General features: G+C 37.3%; 1 protein-coding gene across 5 annotated transcripts in view; it reads left to right on the top strand.

Annotated features, from left to right (window-relative positions):
* psd3l (pleckstrin and Sec7 domain containing 3, like) overlaps positions 1 to 16,238 on the top strand; it is a 113,045-nt gene that overhangs the window by 76,061 nt on the left and 20,746 nt on the right. For 4 of the 5 annotated variants that reach the window (XM_058788279.1, XM_058788280.1, XM_058788281.1 and 1 more), the window contains one exon: positions 15,581 to 15,624. In XM_058788279.1, coding sequence (XP_058644262.1) covers positions 15,581 to 15,624 — 44 coding nt within the window. Of the gene's footprint in view, positions 1 to 12,244; positions 12,828 to 15,580; positions 15,625 to 16,238 lie in introns of those variants that run through there. The other variant, XM_058788283.1, reaches the window with a different exon arrangement.

The raw sequence follows: 16,238 nt of genomic DNA, 5'->3' as shown, positions 1-16,238 counted from the left end.
CATATATGATCAGCTTACTTTATGATGCTGGCCGCTTGGTCGTTACTTTAAAAAAATAAAAAACTTAGGCTATAACGAACAAAAAATGCCCCAAACGTTTTTCTAAATTAACTTAATAAAAAACCAAAACGAAATATAATAACTTTGCCATTACATACAAAACTGAACTATTTTAATAGCTCAAACTATTATAGCTGAAGCTGTTTTGGGGGAAGGGGAAAAAAAGACAGGCTAGGGCCTGAGTGTCTCGGGCCAGGGCCGGGATAGGGCCTAAATCGTGCAGGGCTCTACATAGAAGAACCATTTTTGGTTCCACAAAGAACCATTCAGTCAAAGTTTCTTTAAAGAACCGTCTCTTTCTTACCTTTTTATAATCTGAAGAACCTTCTTTCACCACAAAGAACCTTTTGTGAAACAGAAAGGTTGTTCAGATGTTAAAGGTTCTTTATGGAACCATTTAGACAAAAAGGTTCTTCTAAGGCATTGTGAAGCACCTTTATTTTTGACCAGTTGACAGGGATTTACGGGAGTAGCGCTTGAATGTTCAGGTCCTGTTCTTGTCCTGGTATACTGAAATCCTTTGAGATCTTTGCGATCATTGGATTTGTTGGAGGTCTGGCCTTTAAAACAGAGACATGAGTGACTGAACGCCTCCGTGTAATCAGACACCAATCACTTATGACGCTTCTATTCTTATCAGACCTATTTTTGCTGGACTCAACACACATAATGCTGAAGGTGTTTGCCAGACTCTTGGGCAAGACATGATGACCTGTGATGAATTCAGCAGAAACATAAACCTTCATTTTCAACACTAGATCTATTATATTGTCATTTTAAACCTGGCAAACAAATGCTTTGCTTGTGAAGTGTGTAATTGTCAGTTTAATTAATCTCTCTGCATATATTGTTAGAGACTTTGATACATATTCATTTGGAGAGAACTGATCTAAATTATTCTGATTGTTCTCCTGCTGGTCCAGATCTTAAAAAATAAATGAGAAAAGAATGAACATTTCAAGTGTTTCATTTAATAGAGATGCTTTGTCTTTATGGCAGGATGCTTATGGAATGATTGTGTGATATCAGGTTTATAAACACAGGCGATGTGACGCAGCTCATCTGTCTGAAAATAAAGTGTTAAATCAAAGGTCAAAAGATTAATAACTGTATATTAAATGGAAAATCACAGTGGCTATCTTTAGACAACTCCTGCTTTACACAAGTAGAGGACAGCTTATTCTTCAGTGTTACAGATCCCAGTGTAGTGATGCTTTTATTCTTTTACAGGGTTTCCGTGGGTCCTTACGTCTTAAATTTAGTTGTCAAATTTAAAGCCGTGAAAGTCCAAAATGCCTTAAATGCTAGAATAAAAGTCTTAATTGTAATTTCAAGAGATCTTAAATTTGGGGACAAAAAGACAAGAATCATGATATGACAGGATTAAACTTCGAAAGGTTATTATTTAATTGAATAAATATGAATGATACACATTTCAAGTCAAAACGTGGTGCAGGTGTTGTTATATGAATGTATTACTGAAGGGAACTAACTGTCTTGATAAAGTAGCATTTATGAGTACAGAATACAGGTCTTTCCACCTACTGGCAGAGAATGAATTTACATTTTCAATAAGCCCGTCTGCTGTTTTTGTTCAGAGCAATGAAAATCTACCCATGTGTTTAAGCAGCAAACACACAACTGGTGGATCGATAAGCGAAGCGAATGTGCTTTCTAAAAATCTAAACAATGATTGATGAAACAATGATTGATACTTTTGACTCACCTCTTTTCTTAAAAATGGATTAAATACTGAAATGTGAAGTTTATCATTTTATAAAACTTTTTTTTTGGGGGGAAAACCTCTATTTGAACTGTAAATCATATATTTTTTAGTCATTTTATGGTTTAATATTTTGCCCTACCGGTCGTACGGTATTAATTTTATATGTGTGTGTTATTATGTTTATGGTAGCGTTCTATCTCAGCGAGTTCATCTTTAGCAACAGATAGCAACAGTTTTCACAGCCTGATGTTGGTAGTTCCATTTCTTCATTATTGATTTAACAATACTCAAAGGATATTCAGTACAAGTCGAAATATTCTTGAAACCCCTGCTTTGTGATTTTCAATCAACTTTTTGGTAAGTTGCTACTAGTGATTTTTCTTAATGTGCTTATGTGCTCATGTAAACACCTGTTCACAGCGCATGTAAGCATGAACACTGCATTCACAACTCAAGCTTTCTGGTGCGTATGTAAATGTGCTCACAGTCCATGATCAGGGTATCTCCAGAAGGATTAATCTGCTGAATGTTTTATTTCTGAGTAATTTAAATGTGACCTTTGGCTAGTTGTGGAAGGTAAGAGTCTCTAGAGAAAAATGTTACTGAAATATTGATATTCTTGTTAATGAGATAAATTGATGGAATAATCTCAACTCGTTCCTTGGTCCACAGGGAAAGCTCATGTTGCATCTTAATCTGTGTCATAACCAGTCCAATTAATCGCTTATTAAACCACATCATTAAAGCGTTTTACCACATACCCGAGGATTTTTTAAAGTCTTGAAATTGAGGTCATCAGATGTTTTGGATTCACACAAGGGAGACAACGCAGCATTTGACATCACATTACCATTTTATATTTTTGCATTTGGCAGATGCATTTAGCCAAAGCTACTGTTCAAAAGTAGCTTAGCAAATTTTTTGGTAACACTTTATTTAAAGCCTTTATGTATAATTCATTATTTAATGCATTAATTATGCCTTGTAATGCACCTTATAATGCATTGTACAGTCTCATGAATAATTGTAACCACAGTTAATACTTAATAACACTTATCAATTCATTGTTACATTATACATTTTACATTTGGTAATAATTATTTGACAAGATAGAATGTATTATAATGCACATTATGAATAATTATAATGCATTATACCCCTTAGTAACTCTTTATAATGCATTATACATAAAGGCTTTTAGTAAAGTGTTACCGAATTTTTTTACTTTTATTCAGCAAGGATGCTTTAAAGGAACACTCCACTTTTTTTGGAAATAGGCTCATGCTACTGGTCTAATCGGATTCAATGATCTATGCTAAGCTATGCTAAAAGTGCTATCGCCAGACCCGGAGATCGGCTGAATGGATTCAAAAACGGTAAAACTCAACTTATTAACTCTGGGGGAGTTGGAGAATGAGCCTATTTCCAAAAAAAGTGGAGTGTTCCTTTAAATTGGTCAGTGACAGTAAATCTAGACATTTTCTAATGTAACAAAAGCTTTCTGTTTCAAATTAATGCTGTCCTTTTGAACATTTTGTTCATGAAAGAATCCTGAAAAAATGTGTCTTGGTTTCCACAAAAATATGAAGCAATCCAAAATATTTTAGTAGCAAATCAGCATATCAGAATGATTTCTGCAGGATTGTGTGACACTAAATGGGATTAATTTACATTACATTTACATACATTTGAAAATATATTAAAATTAGTGCTGGGCAACGATTAATCGCGATTAATCGCATCCAAAATAAAAGTTTTTGTTTATATAATATATCTGTGTGTACTGTGTATATTTATTATGTGTATATAAAGACACACACATACAGTATATATTTTGAAAAGATTTACATGTATATATTTATTAATATAATTTATATGATATCTAAATATATTTAATATATAAACATAACACATTTTTCTTAAATATATACATATATGGGTGTGTATTCATATATACATAATAAATGCACACAATACACACACACATATTATGTACACAAAAACTTTTATTTTGGATGCGATTAATCGCGATTAATCGTTGCCCAGCACTAATTAAAATAGAAAACTAGAAAAATTACTTTAAACTGTAATAGTATTTCAGGATATTATTGTTTTTACTGTATTTTTGATCAAATAGATACAGCCTTGGTGAGCAGAAGAGACCGAATGGTAGTGCATATACAAGCTATGCCATTTTTTCAGTTTATTCATTCCCTGGGAATCAATCCCATGACTTTGGTGTTGCTAGAGCCTCGGTTTACTGTTTGAGCTGCAGGAAGGCCTTGTTTAACATGATGGTGTAGTGTGTTGATTTATTTATGATATTCCCTGTGAAAAATGACAGTAGCTGTGAGACCAACAAAACTGCATAGGTTTATGGTGTTTTTAGTGTGTGCTGTGAAATGAAGGCGCATACAGCGCTGTATGGCATGTACCCACTATACTGGTGGTGGAAGCGAATGGAGGTTTATTCTGAGCAGCAGTGAATTGACCTGTCTGTGTGTTCTCTGCACCGCACTGAGACGGGCTCCACTGCTGCCAGCGTTTCATCCTACACATGCATTTCCACACCATTTCAAGGCTGAGCATAGAAACTGCATGCTTTATTTTTTATAGATTATACAGACACTCACACGGTCCACTGTACGTTTTTATGAAGCACTGTGTTATGCATATGAATGTAATGTCTTTGAGTTGCATGTGGCATGTATATGTTTGGCATCAGTGGGATACTATGGCTGGCTTCATGTCTAATAAATCTAATTCCGATAGTGGCCAAAATATTATTCAGTGTGAATCTTTCTCAATGCATAAATTATCAAGTAGAATCAAAGATCCTGAAGTGCATGCATGCTGCCTATTAACCTGTAGGTCACACTGAGCTGTGCTGCTTTAATGAGGGTATAAAATAAGGTGAGTTTAATGGTCAGCAGGCAAATAAACAGACCCTATAAAGATTTCATTCAATTAGAGTACATCAACTGTAAAGTGCTTTAATTCAATGTATCAGACGCTTTTAACTGTGTGATGAAGAGTTTCCACAGATGACCTTTGTGCACATTCACCATGTCATAACCAGGCGCTATATGACATGTTATTTTTTAGTCATTTTTTTAGTTCTCAATGAAGCCCAAAACTGTATGAAGCAACAAAGTCATAGTCAATCAGAATGTTTTTGATATGAGATTTCGCTGTGGGCTGACTTTAAAAAAAAAAAAAATGAATTTTTGTCAGTGTTCGGTCGATATATCACCAAATAATGCCATATTTGCATTACTGGCACATTTTAATTAAGAACATCGGCCAAGAAGTTTTTTCTGCTTGGCTGATAAGTGTCAGACTTTTATTTTGATATAAATGTGAATGCTATTATGTCTAATAAATTATTAGATCTGTTAAAGAAGTAAATGTTATATGAAATTATAACATTTATTACTAGTAATAGAAAGGCAAATGCTGTAGTACCTTCTCATATATATATCGGCATCAACCATAAGAAAATCCCATGTTTTTGTGCATCGATTATCATAATGGTTTAGAAAAAGACAATCAAGAGATTGATCACGTGCCTCTATTTAGAGCACAGTGTAAATTTGTCTTTACACTCACAGCAATTAAATCATTCTACTCAGATGTTCATCTGCAGTGTCCAGTCGCATCAGCTCCACTATCTTCACTCACATTCATAGAAGATGCTGTAAAACAGATATATTTCACTCCTACATGCGTGTTGGTAAAATCATAATATTGTGCCTGTAGTCCTAAATTACATATTAAAAATTCTCTTTGTTTTCATTTAGAATGTGAAATGTTGTTTATCTGTGTGAGTTGAGATTAAGAAGCACAAAAAATTATACAATTGTTAGACTTTATCCCTGATTTGAAATATGTTATTGAAACAATTTTACAAAGAGTTCCCCATTCAGGCACATAATGGGAAATATCTGCCCCGGGGGTTACGGATATGGCCACTGTGTGAACTAACTGTCTTTAAAGGACACTGTTGATGGTCATCATTGCCACATCACTGCTCATTAGAAAGTTCATAAAACTCAACTTTGTTGCATTGCCAGAGGTCGTTGTTGCTCATGTCACCTCCGACTCTTGTTAAGCTCAATGACGTCCAGTTGCTTTGTCACAATAGATCAGTATCAGTATGAACACGCCTGTAATGAGATGACATGAATGCTGTCAGTACTACCACAGTCTAAAATTTACACTTGGCAAGCACTAAATGCGAAAACAGTTGGCTTTAATGAGCAAGCCAAATAATACTGGCCAACTAACTGTGTAACTTTCTGTGAAAGTGCAACAATGTATTCATTTGAAATCATGACCCTATTAAGCCTATCCATACATATATATTACCTTCCAAAAAAGTGGGCATTAAATCGAAGATTAAAGTGCCCCTTTTATGGGTAATGAAAGGTTCATATTTTGGTTTTGGGAGTCGCTGTCAACAACAGGTTGACATGCATGCAAGGTCAAAAAACACTTTTATTTTCTTATAATATGCATTTATTTTTGCCTTACTTGCTCAACATTTCATTTTTCCAAACCCCTCCTTTGCGTGACGCTAATCTGCGGTGATTGGTCCGATTGGTCGATTTAATTTAAAGCAGTGTTTGTGAGCGCAGTGCTGCTTTGTGTACAGCGTTACCGGGAAACAGCTGTTTTTAACGCTCCAAAAGCAGCACCTAGTGGCAAAGAATGAATTTGCATTTTCATTCAGACCAACCTGAAAATCAAGTTTTCCCAGGTCTGCGCATGCAACAAGTGGGCGGGCAATATGCTAATGTTTCATGTTGACGTCAACATGAAATGGCTTGGGATTCGTTTTAAAAACGACTCGTTTCAATGATTCAGTGTCGACTCTTTCTTTTGAGAGACAATAACTTTATACACGGTGCACTTTCAGATTTAAAACTTTGCAGGATGTTTTCATTCACTTAGAGCTGTGTTACACACTGCATGAAAGGTCATTTTCAAAAATCCATAATAGGGGCACTTTAATATCTGGCAGATCAGTCAGAGAAATTAGACATTGTACTCATAAAAACATTGTGCTGTAACTCACACTTCTCTCCATTCCAAAAACAATTTTTAAAAAATATAAAATTAGGTGTGATCGATCTTGATTCATCACAGAAACCTGTGTGAATAATGGGTTGACTGATTCACAGTCCTTTAGCATACTTAAATACAATTATAAATGTCTTGCTATGTTGTTTCCAGTTAGTTTCTAATTAATTTAGTCTTTAATACTTTGTTTCAGTGTAACTGTTAGAAGTCGTTGTGCAAGGTGTGAAGCATTATTGTTATATGGTAACAATTTTTTGGGTCTCTTAACTAGTTGCTTATTAGCATGCATATTACTAGAATATTAGCCATTTATTAGTAGTAATTAAGCACATATTAATGCCTTATTCTACATAACCTTATTCTACATCCCTAATCCTGCCCAATACCTAAACTTAACAACTACCGCACTAACTATTAATAAGCAGCTAATCAGGAATTTATTGAGGGAAAAGTCATAGTTAATAGTGAATAAGTGTTCCCTATTCTAAAGTGTTACCTGTTATTTTTATTATTAATGTTATTATTTAGCCACAAAGACACACCAAAGCAAATAAGTAAGATTAGCTTCTTCTATTTTGTAAAGTGACATCAATGCTGTTGGCTGTAGCAGTGGATGCTGGTTGCTTGAGGAGCCACACGCTCTCCAGCTCACTGTAGAGAACAGATGGGCCTGATGATGCATCAGCCCATTGGCTCACTCGTCACATTAAGGCATATTGTCTGGCAAGTGACCATGCCGTCTTAAGCAACCTGATGACAAACCTGCTGAGAATAATATTAATAAAACCTTCATCAGATGTGTTTGAAAATGCTCTGTCTTTTGCACTAGATAACAAAAACGAAATCTGAAGATAACTGATAACTTTGATGTGCGGTTAATTCAGCTGTCGTCTGTATTGTCCCGCTCATATAAAGGGGTTGCGTCACAGGAATCAGAAAGGTTCTTATGCTTGTGACTCATTTCAGTGTAATGCAGCTGAAGAACGAGGCAGGAACGAGGTTTGCCCTTTTTCCTTCATTTGGCACTGAGGCTGGTAAATATATTTGTATTTTTTTCCCATGCCTAAAATACCTGTGGAAATGTTACAATTTCAAACAGGAACTTGCAACGTCATTTTGAATGTCAAGTTATTAAAAACTGCTGTTTGCTTCCATCAACACAAATGGCTTGTATTGTATTTATTTAAATGTAGTTTATTCGCTGTACATCTTTAATTTGTACTGAGGTAGTGCATTGCCTCCGACACATGAAGAGCTGTTGTGCTCATGAGGCCTTGAACTCTGGATCACGTCCCAGTCCCGTTAAAAATCCAGTTAAAAAGGCACAGGACAGAAAATGCACACAATTTACCAGCATGCATGCATATATTATAAAATTTCTTTTAACGTCAAGATACTCCCTTCCAACTATACTGCATTCAAACACAGGCAAAAAACAGAAAGCATTCTGCAGAATACTCTGGGGCTTCAGTAAAGTTTCTGAGTGAGGACGTCAAAGGGTTAATAGTCACAAAACAATCACAAACACATTGTTCCTCCGTGCCATAGCTGTGCCGCATGTGTGTCTATAGTAAGATGTGTCATGATGTTAAGACGTGCTTACCTACAGTGCTTTTGTTGTGAGCATCGCTCCAGAACTGACATCTCTACCTGCTGTTCATGATCTGCACAAGCTGTTCGATCGTTGCAGTCTTCAGTGATGCAGCACTTCTTTTTGTGACAGAGCAATGCCCTTCAAACTGTTGGTTGCCTCTGCGGTTTTCTACATAAAAGGAGTAATATGCCACAACTGATTTGTATTTTCTCACACTCGTGCCTTGTCCTCGAGTAGCACAGCTCTAGTGATGGCCACAGTCATGTAGCACCTTTCTGTCAGTGCCATAAAAGATAAATGTTCTTTATTGGCATCTATATTTCCATAAAAAACCCTAAACATCCATGGAATCTTTCCACTGTGCAAAAGATTCTTTAGATCAGTGGTTCCCAACCTTTTTTCCAGGGGACCCCTATTTTGCCATTCAAATTTTCAATTTTGAAAGAAATAATAATTATTTATTTATTTTTAAATCAGTTGTTAAGTTTTTAATAAGTGCAACAACAGCAGAAACACTGAAGTAATGACATTAACAAAGATGGCCAAAATTTTAAATGATAAAATGTCATAAGATAGCTTGGTAATTGGAAAACCTCACATTTCAGACTTTAGATCATTTTTAAGAAAAGGGATATGAATCAAAATTATGATTGTAGGTGTTTTATCTGCTCTATTAATAATTCTAGCTACCGTATTCAAATTGTTTCGATTTTTAGACTGCACATTCACTTATTTTCCATCAACCTGTTAAACTTTACAACAGTGCATGAAAATTCAGTCTGATTTTTGCATTGGTTTGAACAAAAACAGCAGGGCCAAATGAAAATGCATATCCACTCCTCTGTCACCCCTTGCAAATCTTTCAGATCCACTGCTTTAGATTATTAAAATATTCTTCACACAGAAAAAAATGGTTCACTGTTCACTGAAAGTTCTTCTATGGCTGTCAAGAGTGTACCTTGTTTTCTGTACTGAATAAATGTACATGCTACAAATCAAATAAAGTATAATAAACAGTAATCCTGCAGGTTTAGGATGGCGTGCTTATCTCTACAGATCCACGGCCTACCTGCTCCTCTTAGGAACTGGTGTAATGCTCTCAGAAGATGAGCCAGTCACCATGTGCCACCTACTCTGGTGGGCATGAGTGGGTTTTGGCTGCCGTGCATAATTTGAATGCAGACTTCAAATTTCAGTGTTGAAAGGGGACTAATCTCTTCTTCCACTTCTTCCAAGTGCTGTTTTTGGCAACATTCTTGTATGAAAGATCCAGTCTGTGGACATGCAGAATAAACCCATGATCCTCAGCCTGGGTACAGCACTACTCTCTATGCTGCACTGTCAGCATGGCCTCTTCCATTCTTTGGCCCTCGCTTGACTGCAGACACCATCCATCATAACAGATACTGTAGCTTTTGTTGTTGACATTGGCTTATGCTACTCACTCTCCTGCCCTGCAAGTCCATACATAAAGCATTTCTTGTTCCTCCACCACACTGTCAAGACAGCAGTCCGACATCAAGTAGAAGAATTTTGAGCCTGTCTGAGTCTTTCTGTTCATCAGCCTTATCAAACAGAAAACATTTTTTACAGGTAAACATTACAAAATCACACTCTAGCTAGCTAGTGCTCACATAATGTGATCTGTAACCTTAAAATAAGCTAACTTTATATTAGCTGCCTTTTGTTGTAAACAGGGATATGATGAATTGTTTCCTGGCAATCTGCATGGGCTCTACACCTGCATGCCGGTCTGATAATATCTTCCATCCGTGGTGAAAACATTGGTTCGCATTAATAATTTTTTTTTAATGCATCCAGGTGAAGTTTAAAAAAAGCCTCATTCTCCTCTCCCTGGCCTTCCATTTTTCTTCAAAGGATCCCTTTTCAATGTACTCCCAAATTTTCAGCCAATAGTACAAGAATATTAAGGGCCAAAAATGTAAAACGTTTTCCTCTGAAAGAGAAGTGCGAAGGTGGCCGATGACAATCCTTCCTCTGAAACAGTTCAGCCCCGTTTGACTGGCGACAGGTGCTTATTTTATACTGTTCTTGACATGACAGAAACCCTTGATTATGTGTCGTTCTCATTTCAACATGCAAACAGGTTAGCCAGTCATGACTGATGTCATTTACATGTAGAAGTCTTGGAAGTACACCAGCAAAAGCAGTCTGTGTAATTGTAAGGGTCAAAGATGGCAGACAATGATCATGAAAAACTAAATTGCAACATTTCTGATGCAGGAAACCTTATCTTATGTTATGATTGGGGAAAAAATTAAATGTGACCTAAAACCAAAATAGTCCAGTAGTTTTGAAGCTTGTCTTTCAAATAACTTCATGCTGACATAAATTTGCATCAAAAAATGTAAAAGGTGCCTTGATGAGGTACTTTTGATTGTATTTGCACCCCACGTTCACATAATGTGTCTCACAGCCTTTAAATAAACTGTATGCAGATATAATTCTCTGTTGGAGCTCAAACAGACATTTGGAGAGATGAACATTGCATGAATAGCAATTCACACGAAAACCCTGCTTGAATTATCATTCATGAAGTCAAATATAAAACAGTCTGGCAGACTTTTGACTGTTGGCATGACGTCTGGTTCACATTGTAACTTATTCTGGACAAGAACAGAACATGAGACCAGAACAATCCACAGTGATTTGCTTTATTTATTGTTACTTTACTGGGTACATCAGTGATAAATAATGATAAGCTGATGTGGAAAAAACTTATTCAGATAACGGCCCAGGAATATAATTTTCTCCCCAAATTAAATTAAAACTGTATGCATAGTATTGATGTATTTCACAGCTAAAACTGTGAAATGAGAGTTCTGAGAAAATTCTGGGCAATCATTTTTGTTATGCACAATAACCAATAAATGGCAGACGCTTGATTTTGTATACTATTTTGACACGCCAACTCATTAGAAATACAATAATTGCTTCTCATCGTTATAATGACACATTTTTTCATTCTGAGATCTACAAAAGATGATGCTAAAGTGCTAGATGAAGGCAAGGTGACCTGAATGTTAATACTGGTGGAATAGCATGCATAATTAAATATCCAATATCTGCTGATATAGGCCTATATGCGCAATACTTACTGATACTGATAAATAAAAATAAAAAAACACCAATATTAGCTGATGTGAATTATATGGCACCAATATATTTTGCATCCCTGAATCTCAGCATCCTCTAAACCTCACAAACTTTTCACACAAATTGAGTTCTTTCTCCTCGTAGCCCTGTAAACATCACTGTCAGTCAGATTAGAGCTTGTAAGCTTTTGCCACTTTTCGAGACTGTCCATGAATGTGCTTCATGTTTGTCTCATTAGAGTTTCACATCTGAAACTTAAATGATTACACCTGCCCGCTCATAATTTGTTTTATTTCAGCCGGTCATGGTGTGTTTATGAAGCATTAGTATGCGCTTTGAACACTTTGAATTATTGATTCCAGTTGAAATCATACTGAGGTGATGGATTTCTCACAGGAGATCTTTGAATTACTGCCTAGAGCCAGGCATGTTTGAAAGAATCATTATTCCAGAGCTGTTATTATCATAAACCACCTCAAGACAGCAAGAGTTGTGCACCAAAGTCTTATCGCGTTCAAAACTGGAATCTTATTTGGCCGTTTCTCCAATAAACTCCAATTTTACCATGCATACCGTATGTATGCATGCCTCAGAGGCAGTGCTGCATTGTTGTTTGCTAAGGTGTGATTTGAAGAGCTCGTGCTGGTAATATTCAGGTGATGAGTCGCCCAGGATGGCCTGTGTTCTGTGTGCAGATGTGAGTGAGTCCGGTGGGCAGCTCACATTGGCTGTTTGAAATGTAAATGAATCGATCTCAACATTGGCTCGCTTCAGAATGGGAGGAGCAGCTCCTCTCCCTTCTCTCTCTCTCTCTGTGTGTCTCTCCCTGACTCTACCAGTCACTGACGTGTTGCTTCCAGGGAAACTATCGCTCTGTATCCAAACACTCCGGCCAGCGATGCGGGAGAGAGCAGCGCCGCTCGTGTGTTGAAGGCAGGGACGTTTGTGCGCTGTTCTACGTTGCTCGTCTGTCCGCTTTCACGCTTCTCCTTTCGCCGCCGCCTCACACGTCTCTCCAGATCAAGCTGCTCTCCTCTCTGGCGCTGTGTGCGTGCGGAAGGGCTTTAATCGGAGGAGATGATCGGGGTAAACAGCGTTCAGGGGACCGGGAAGGTCCGCATGCGGGCCAGCGGCTCCGTCAAGTACGGCAGGGAGGAGTCGGTCAGGCGTCAGCCCCAGCACCGCTCCAAGTCTCTCAAAGTGTCCAATTCTGCTGAATTCAACACTGGACTGCCCAAAAAGGAGAAGGTAACGAGCCTGACATTTGCTGTGGTGTTTGTGTGCCTGGAATGGAGATGATTTTTCTTTGGCATTGTGATGTTGCTGGACTTGTTGTGGGATTTTTGGATGTCATTGCTGACATTATCTCGCATGCAGACTAAAGCTCTTCTTGTAACGCTGTTATTAAGTGCCGCTCTGCAGCACTGGGCGCAATACTTGCACTCAACAAAATGCTGCATTTCCCTGTGGATGAGACGTGTCAGTGTCCTTACACTGGATATATGTCTTTACCTGAAGCTGGCAGGCTTCTTTAAGTGATGGATGATTTGATGAAGGCTTTTTTGTTGTTTGCTCCAGTTATTGAATGAAATGCATGCTGTTATTGTGACGGCATTAACATGTCACCTTGACCCAGGTTAACGGCATCTGTCTGTTTTATTGGCCACTGTGTTTGATTTATGATTCAGAGACATTGTTTATGCCAGCGTTAGCCTCTCCGGTGTTACTCGCTCCCTCGTTCACACCCGTGTGTTTTCTGTTGTGCCGTAAACACGTCGGTGTAATGTGTCTGTGTCCAGCGGGCGGTATCCACTGACACACATCTCATGTGAGAGGAACATGGCTTTGTGTTTGAACATTGACACTTCTCACTTTGCGTCAAATAAAACTGGAACATTGCTACACACATATGCAGTAAACGACAGTGGATGCTTATAAAACATTTTTTGCATTGGTTGCGATTCATTTAAAGAAAACTGATGATTTGGCTGGATTTAAAAGTCTTAAGTGATAGGAGTTGGAATATGTGCACATTGGAGTAATAACAGATTATATATATATATATATATTATTTTTAATTTATTGCATTTTTCACCTTTATTCATATAGTATAGTATAGTATAGAGTTGGCAGGAGGCGATGTGGGAAACGAACATGAACCGGGACTCAGACGAAGCACAACCAAGCTATATGTTGGAGCGTTGCCCATGATGCTATTGACTCCAACTGATTCTTTTTTAAGAATGTGTGGTTTACATCACGACCTATTTTTACATCACATCAGGGCTGTTTTTGTCAGTTGAATTTAATTTTTACATAACTAGCATCATTAAATAGAAAAACAAAATAATGTTTTCAAACAGGTTTCAATTCCGTCAGTGCTATTGGTCATTCACCAATACATAGTGCTGCCCCAAACTCACCCCATTGGCTGGGTCAGTAGTCGTGCCTCTCGGACAGATCAGTGTTTTGAAAGCACCACATTGTTTACACTCTTCAGAAAAATCAGGCTACTTATTTTTATCATTTTAAATATCAAGTAAAGCTCTTACATTCATGATTACTAATTACTGTTTTGCTTATAGATTCTTATTTAAAGTCACTTACAATACAGTATACACTACTCTTTATTGTCCACTAGGCCACATGCACATCATCTTTTGACATACAGCCAGCAGAGCAACACACAGCAAATTCTGGTAGATGCTAGATTTTAAAGAGTTTTCCTATTAACACTAATTAAGATGCCTATCAAAAACAGCAATTTCATGTTTCTTTGTTCCAAATTAAATACCTCAGCAAGAACGAATCTACTATTGAACACACTCCATTTAAAAAGTGAAATAATAATCTTAACAGATTATTTTAATTAAAACAATGGAATGTAATTTCAAGTATTTGTTAGTGAAGTAAACACCGCTTTAGATTGGTCATGTAATTAATCAAATAAACCACCATAGAGAACAAAGAAATAAATTAAGAGCAGAATGTTTTCTGTTTTCAGGCAGATTTATTGTTTGATTTAATGTTAGCAGATATATCTAATTGCAAAGATTTAATATCATGATATTTTGCAGATTTTTCCTGCCTGTTTATGTTTATTTAAGACAAAAGTGGCACTGAAATCGCACCACGATGGGCATTTTGACCAAGAAGTGCATTTGATCATTCTCATGTTCACACAGATCGCATGTGCACTTAGATATACAGGCGTTCAAAAGCAGCCATCTGTCAGTCAGAAGCACAGACTGGTATCATAAAATCTTCTCATATTTGTATTAACACGAATGAGTGTGTTGCAGACCATAACCGTTCGGGCCGTGACCCATCGTGTGTGATGCAGCAGCTTCACGTGTTTAATGTTATGAGATATCAGCCGCTTTAGTGTCTGCCGTGGGTCACATCAGTGTTACGGTGACGCTGCTTCATGTGAAAAGTGTATCAGAGGACAGCTGAGGGTATGTCTGTCTGTTTTTTCTTGCATGATCATGAATGTAGTGAGGCCCTTTTTGTCATATGACACCTGCGCGGATGTATAGTGTGTGCTTCTGAACATCTGCATGTGGTCTGTGTGTAATATTCATGCTAACAAATGAAGATTTCTGCAGCATTTTGATGTTTGGTTTGACCTTTCGCTCACACTTCACGCAGGAATCTGGGCGTGCATTTGCATGAATAGTGCAAATAAATTGTGTGCCGTTTTGACAATGAATTTTACTGATGGCACTGCATGAGAAAGCTTCATTAGTCCAGAACAGACAGTGTTTCATCATAACTCATTGACTTCAGGGAGATATTAAATAAAAGAGCACAAGCACAAAATCTGGTGCATTTTCCACAGCGATGAAGTTAATTACACGGCTCACACGTACCTCACATTTGAAGAACAGTTATTTAAGGAGATTAAATAAATAAATTGTGCTTCAGGTGAACATGAATTCTGTTAAACTGAATGCATACCATACTAAGTCTTTGTCTTTTTTCTGTTTTTTCCCATGCAGTTGTTGTATAACTCCATCAAGAACGAGAAGCTGGAATGGGCAGTGTAAGTACTTCTGCATTCACCACCACCATTGCTCTTTTTTAGAACAGAAATAAAAAGAATAAACAGGAAATTCTAGAGAAAAAGCAGGGAATTAGGATCAGGCTGGATTCAAGCCAGCATTCCCATGAGCACATGCAATATTCACTGTCCCACAGATCATACACCATCACCTTTAAAGCATCAGGTTTCCGTTCATCTTCCTTTCATCGAATGATGGTTTTATTTTTATCTTGGCTTTGGTTCCGCCACACACAAATGCACAATAAGTACATGGTCCAATTAAGGTCCAAAACATGTGTGTGATAGTGTGCCTTTGAGTCAAATGATTAGATTGGTGGCATTTTGAGACATGAGCTGTAATTATGATCTTGAAAACATGACATTAGACTGACAATGTGCTTCTCTGATAACAGTCATAGATCCAGACACCGTCCCATTGTGCTAAATTACAGCAAGCCCTGGCCAACTCTCTGCACCAACCTCAAACCACATCTCACCCTGCCTGAGCCCAGCCAAACGTCCTGAACCTCAAGCTAATCTCTTGCTGTAACATCTAATATACAGTAGTTATTTGCAGATTAAATATGAACTAATATCATGTTTGAATATATTCT

The sequence above is a fragment of the Onychostoma macrolepis genome, chromosome 10 (assembly GCF_012432095.1).
Source record: "Onychostoma macrolepis isolate SWU-2019 chromosome 10, ASM1243209v1, whole genome shotgun sequence".
NCBI classification, from domain to species: domain Eukaryota; kingdom Metazoa; phylum Chordata; class Actinopteri; order Cypriniformes; family Cyprinidae; genus Onychostoma; species Onychostoma macrolepis.
This window is presented reverse-complemented; position numbering and strand designations above follow the sequence as displayed.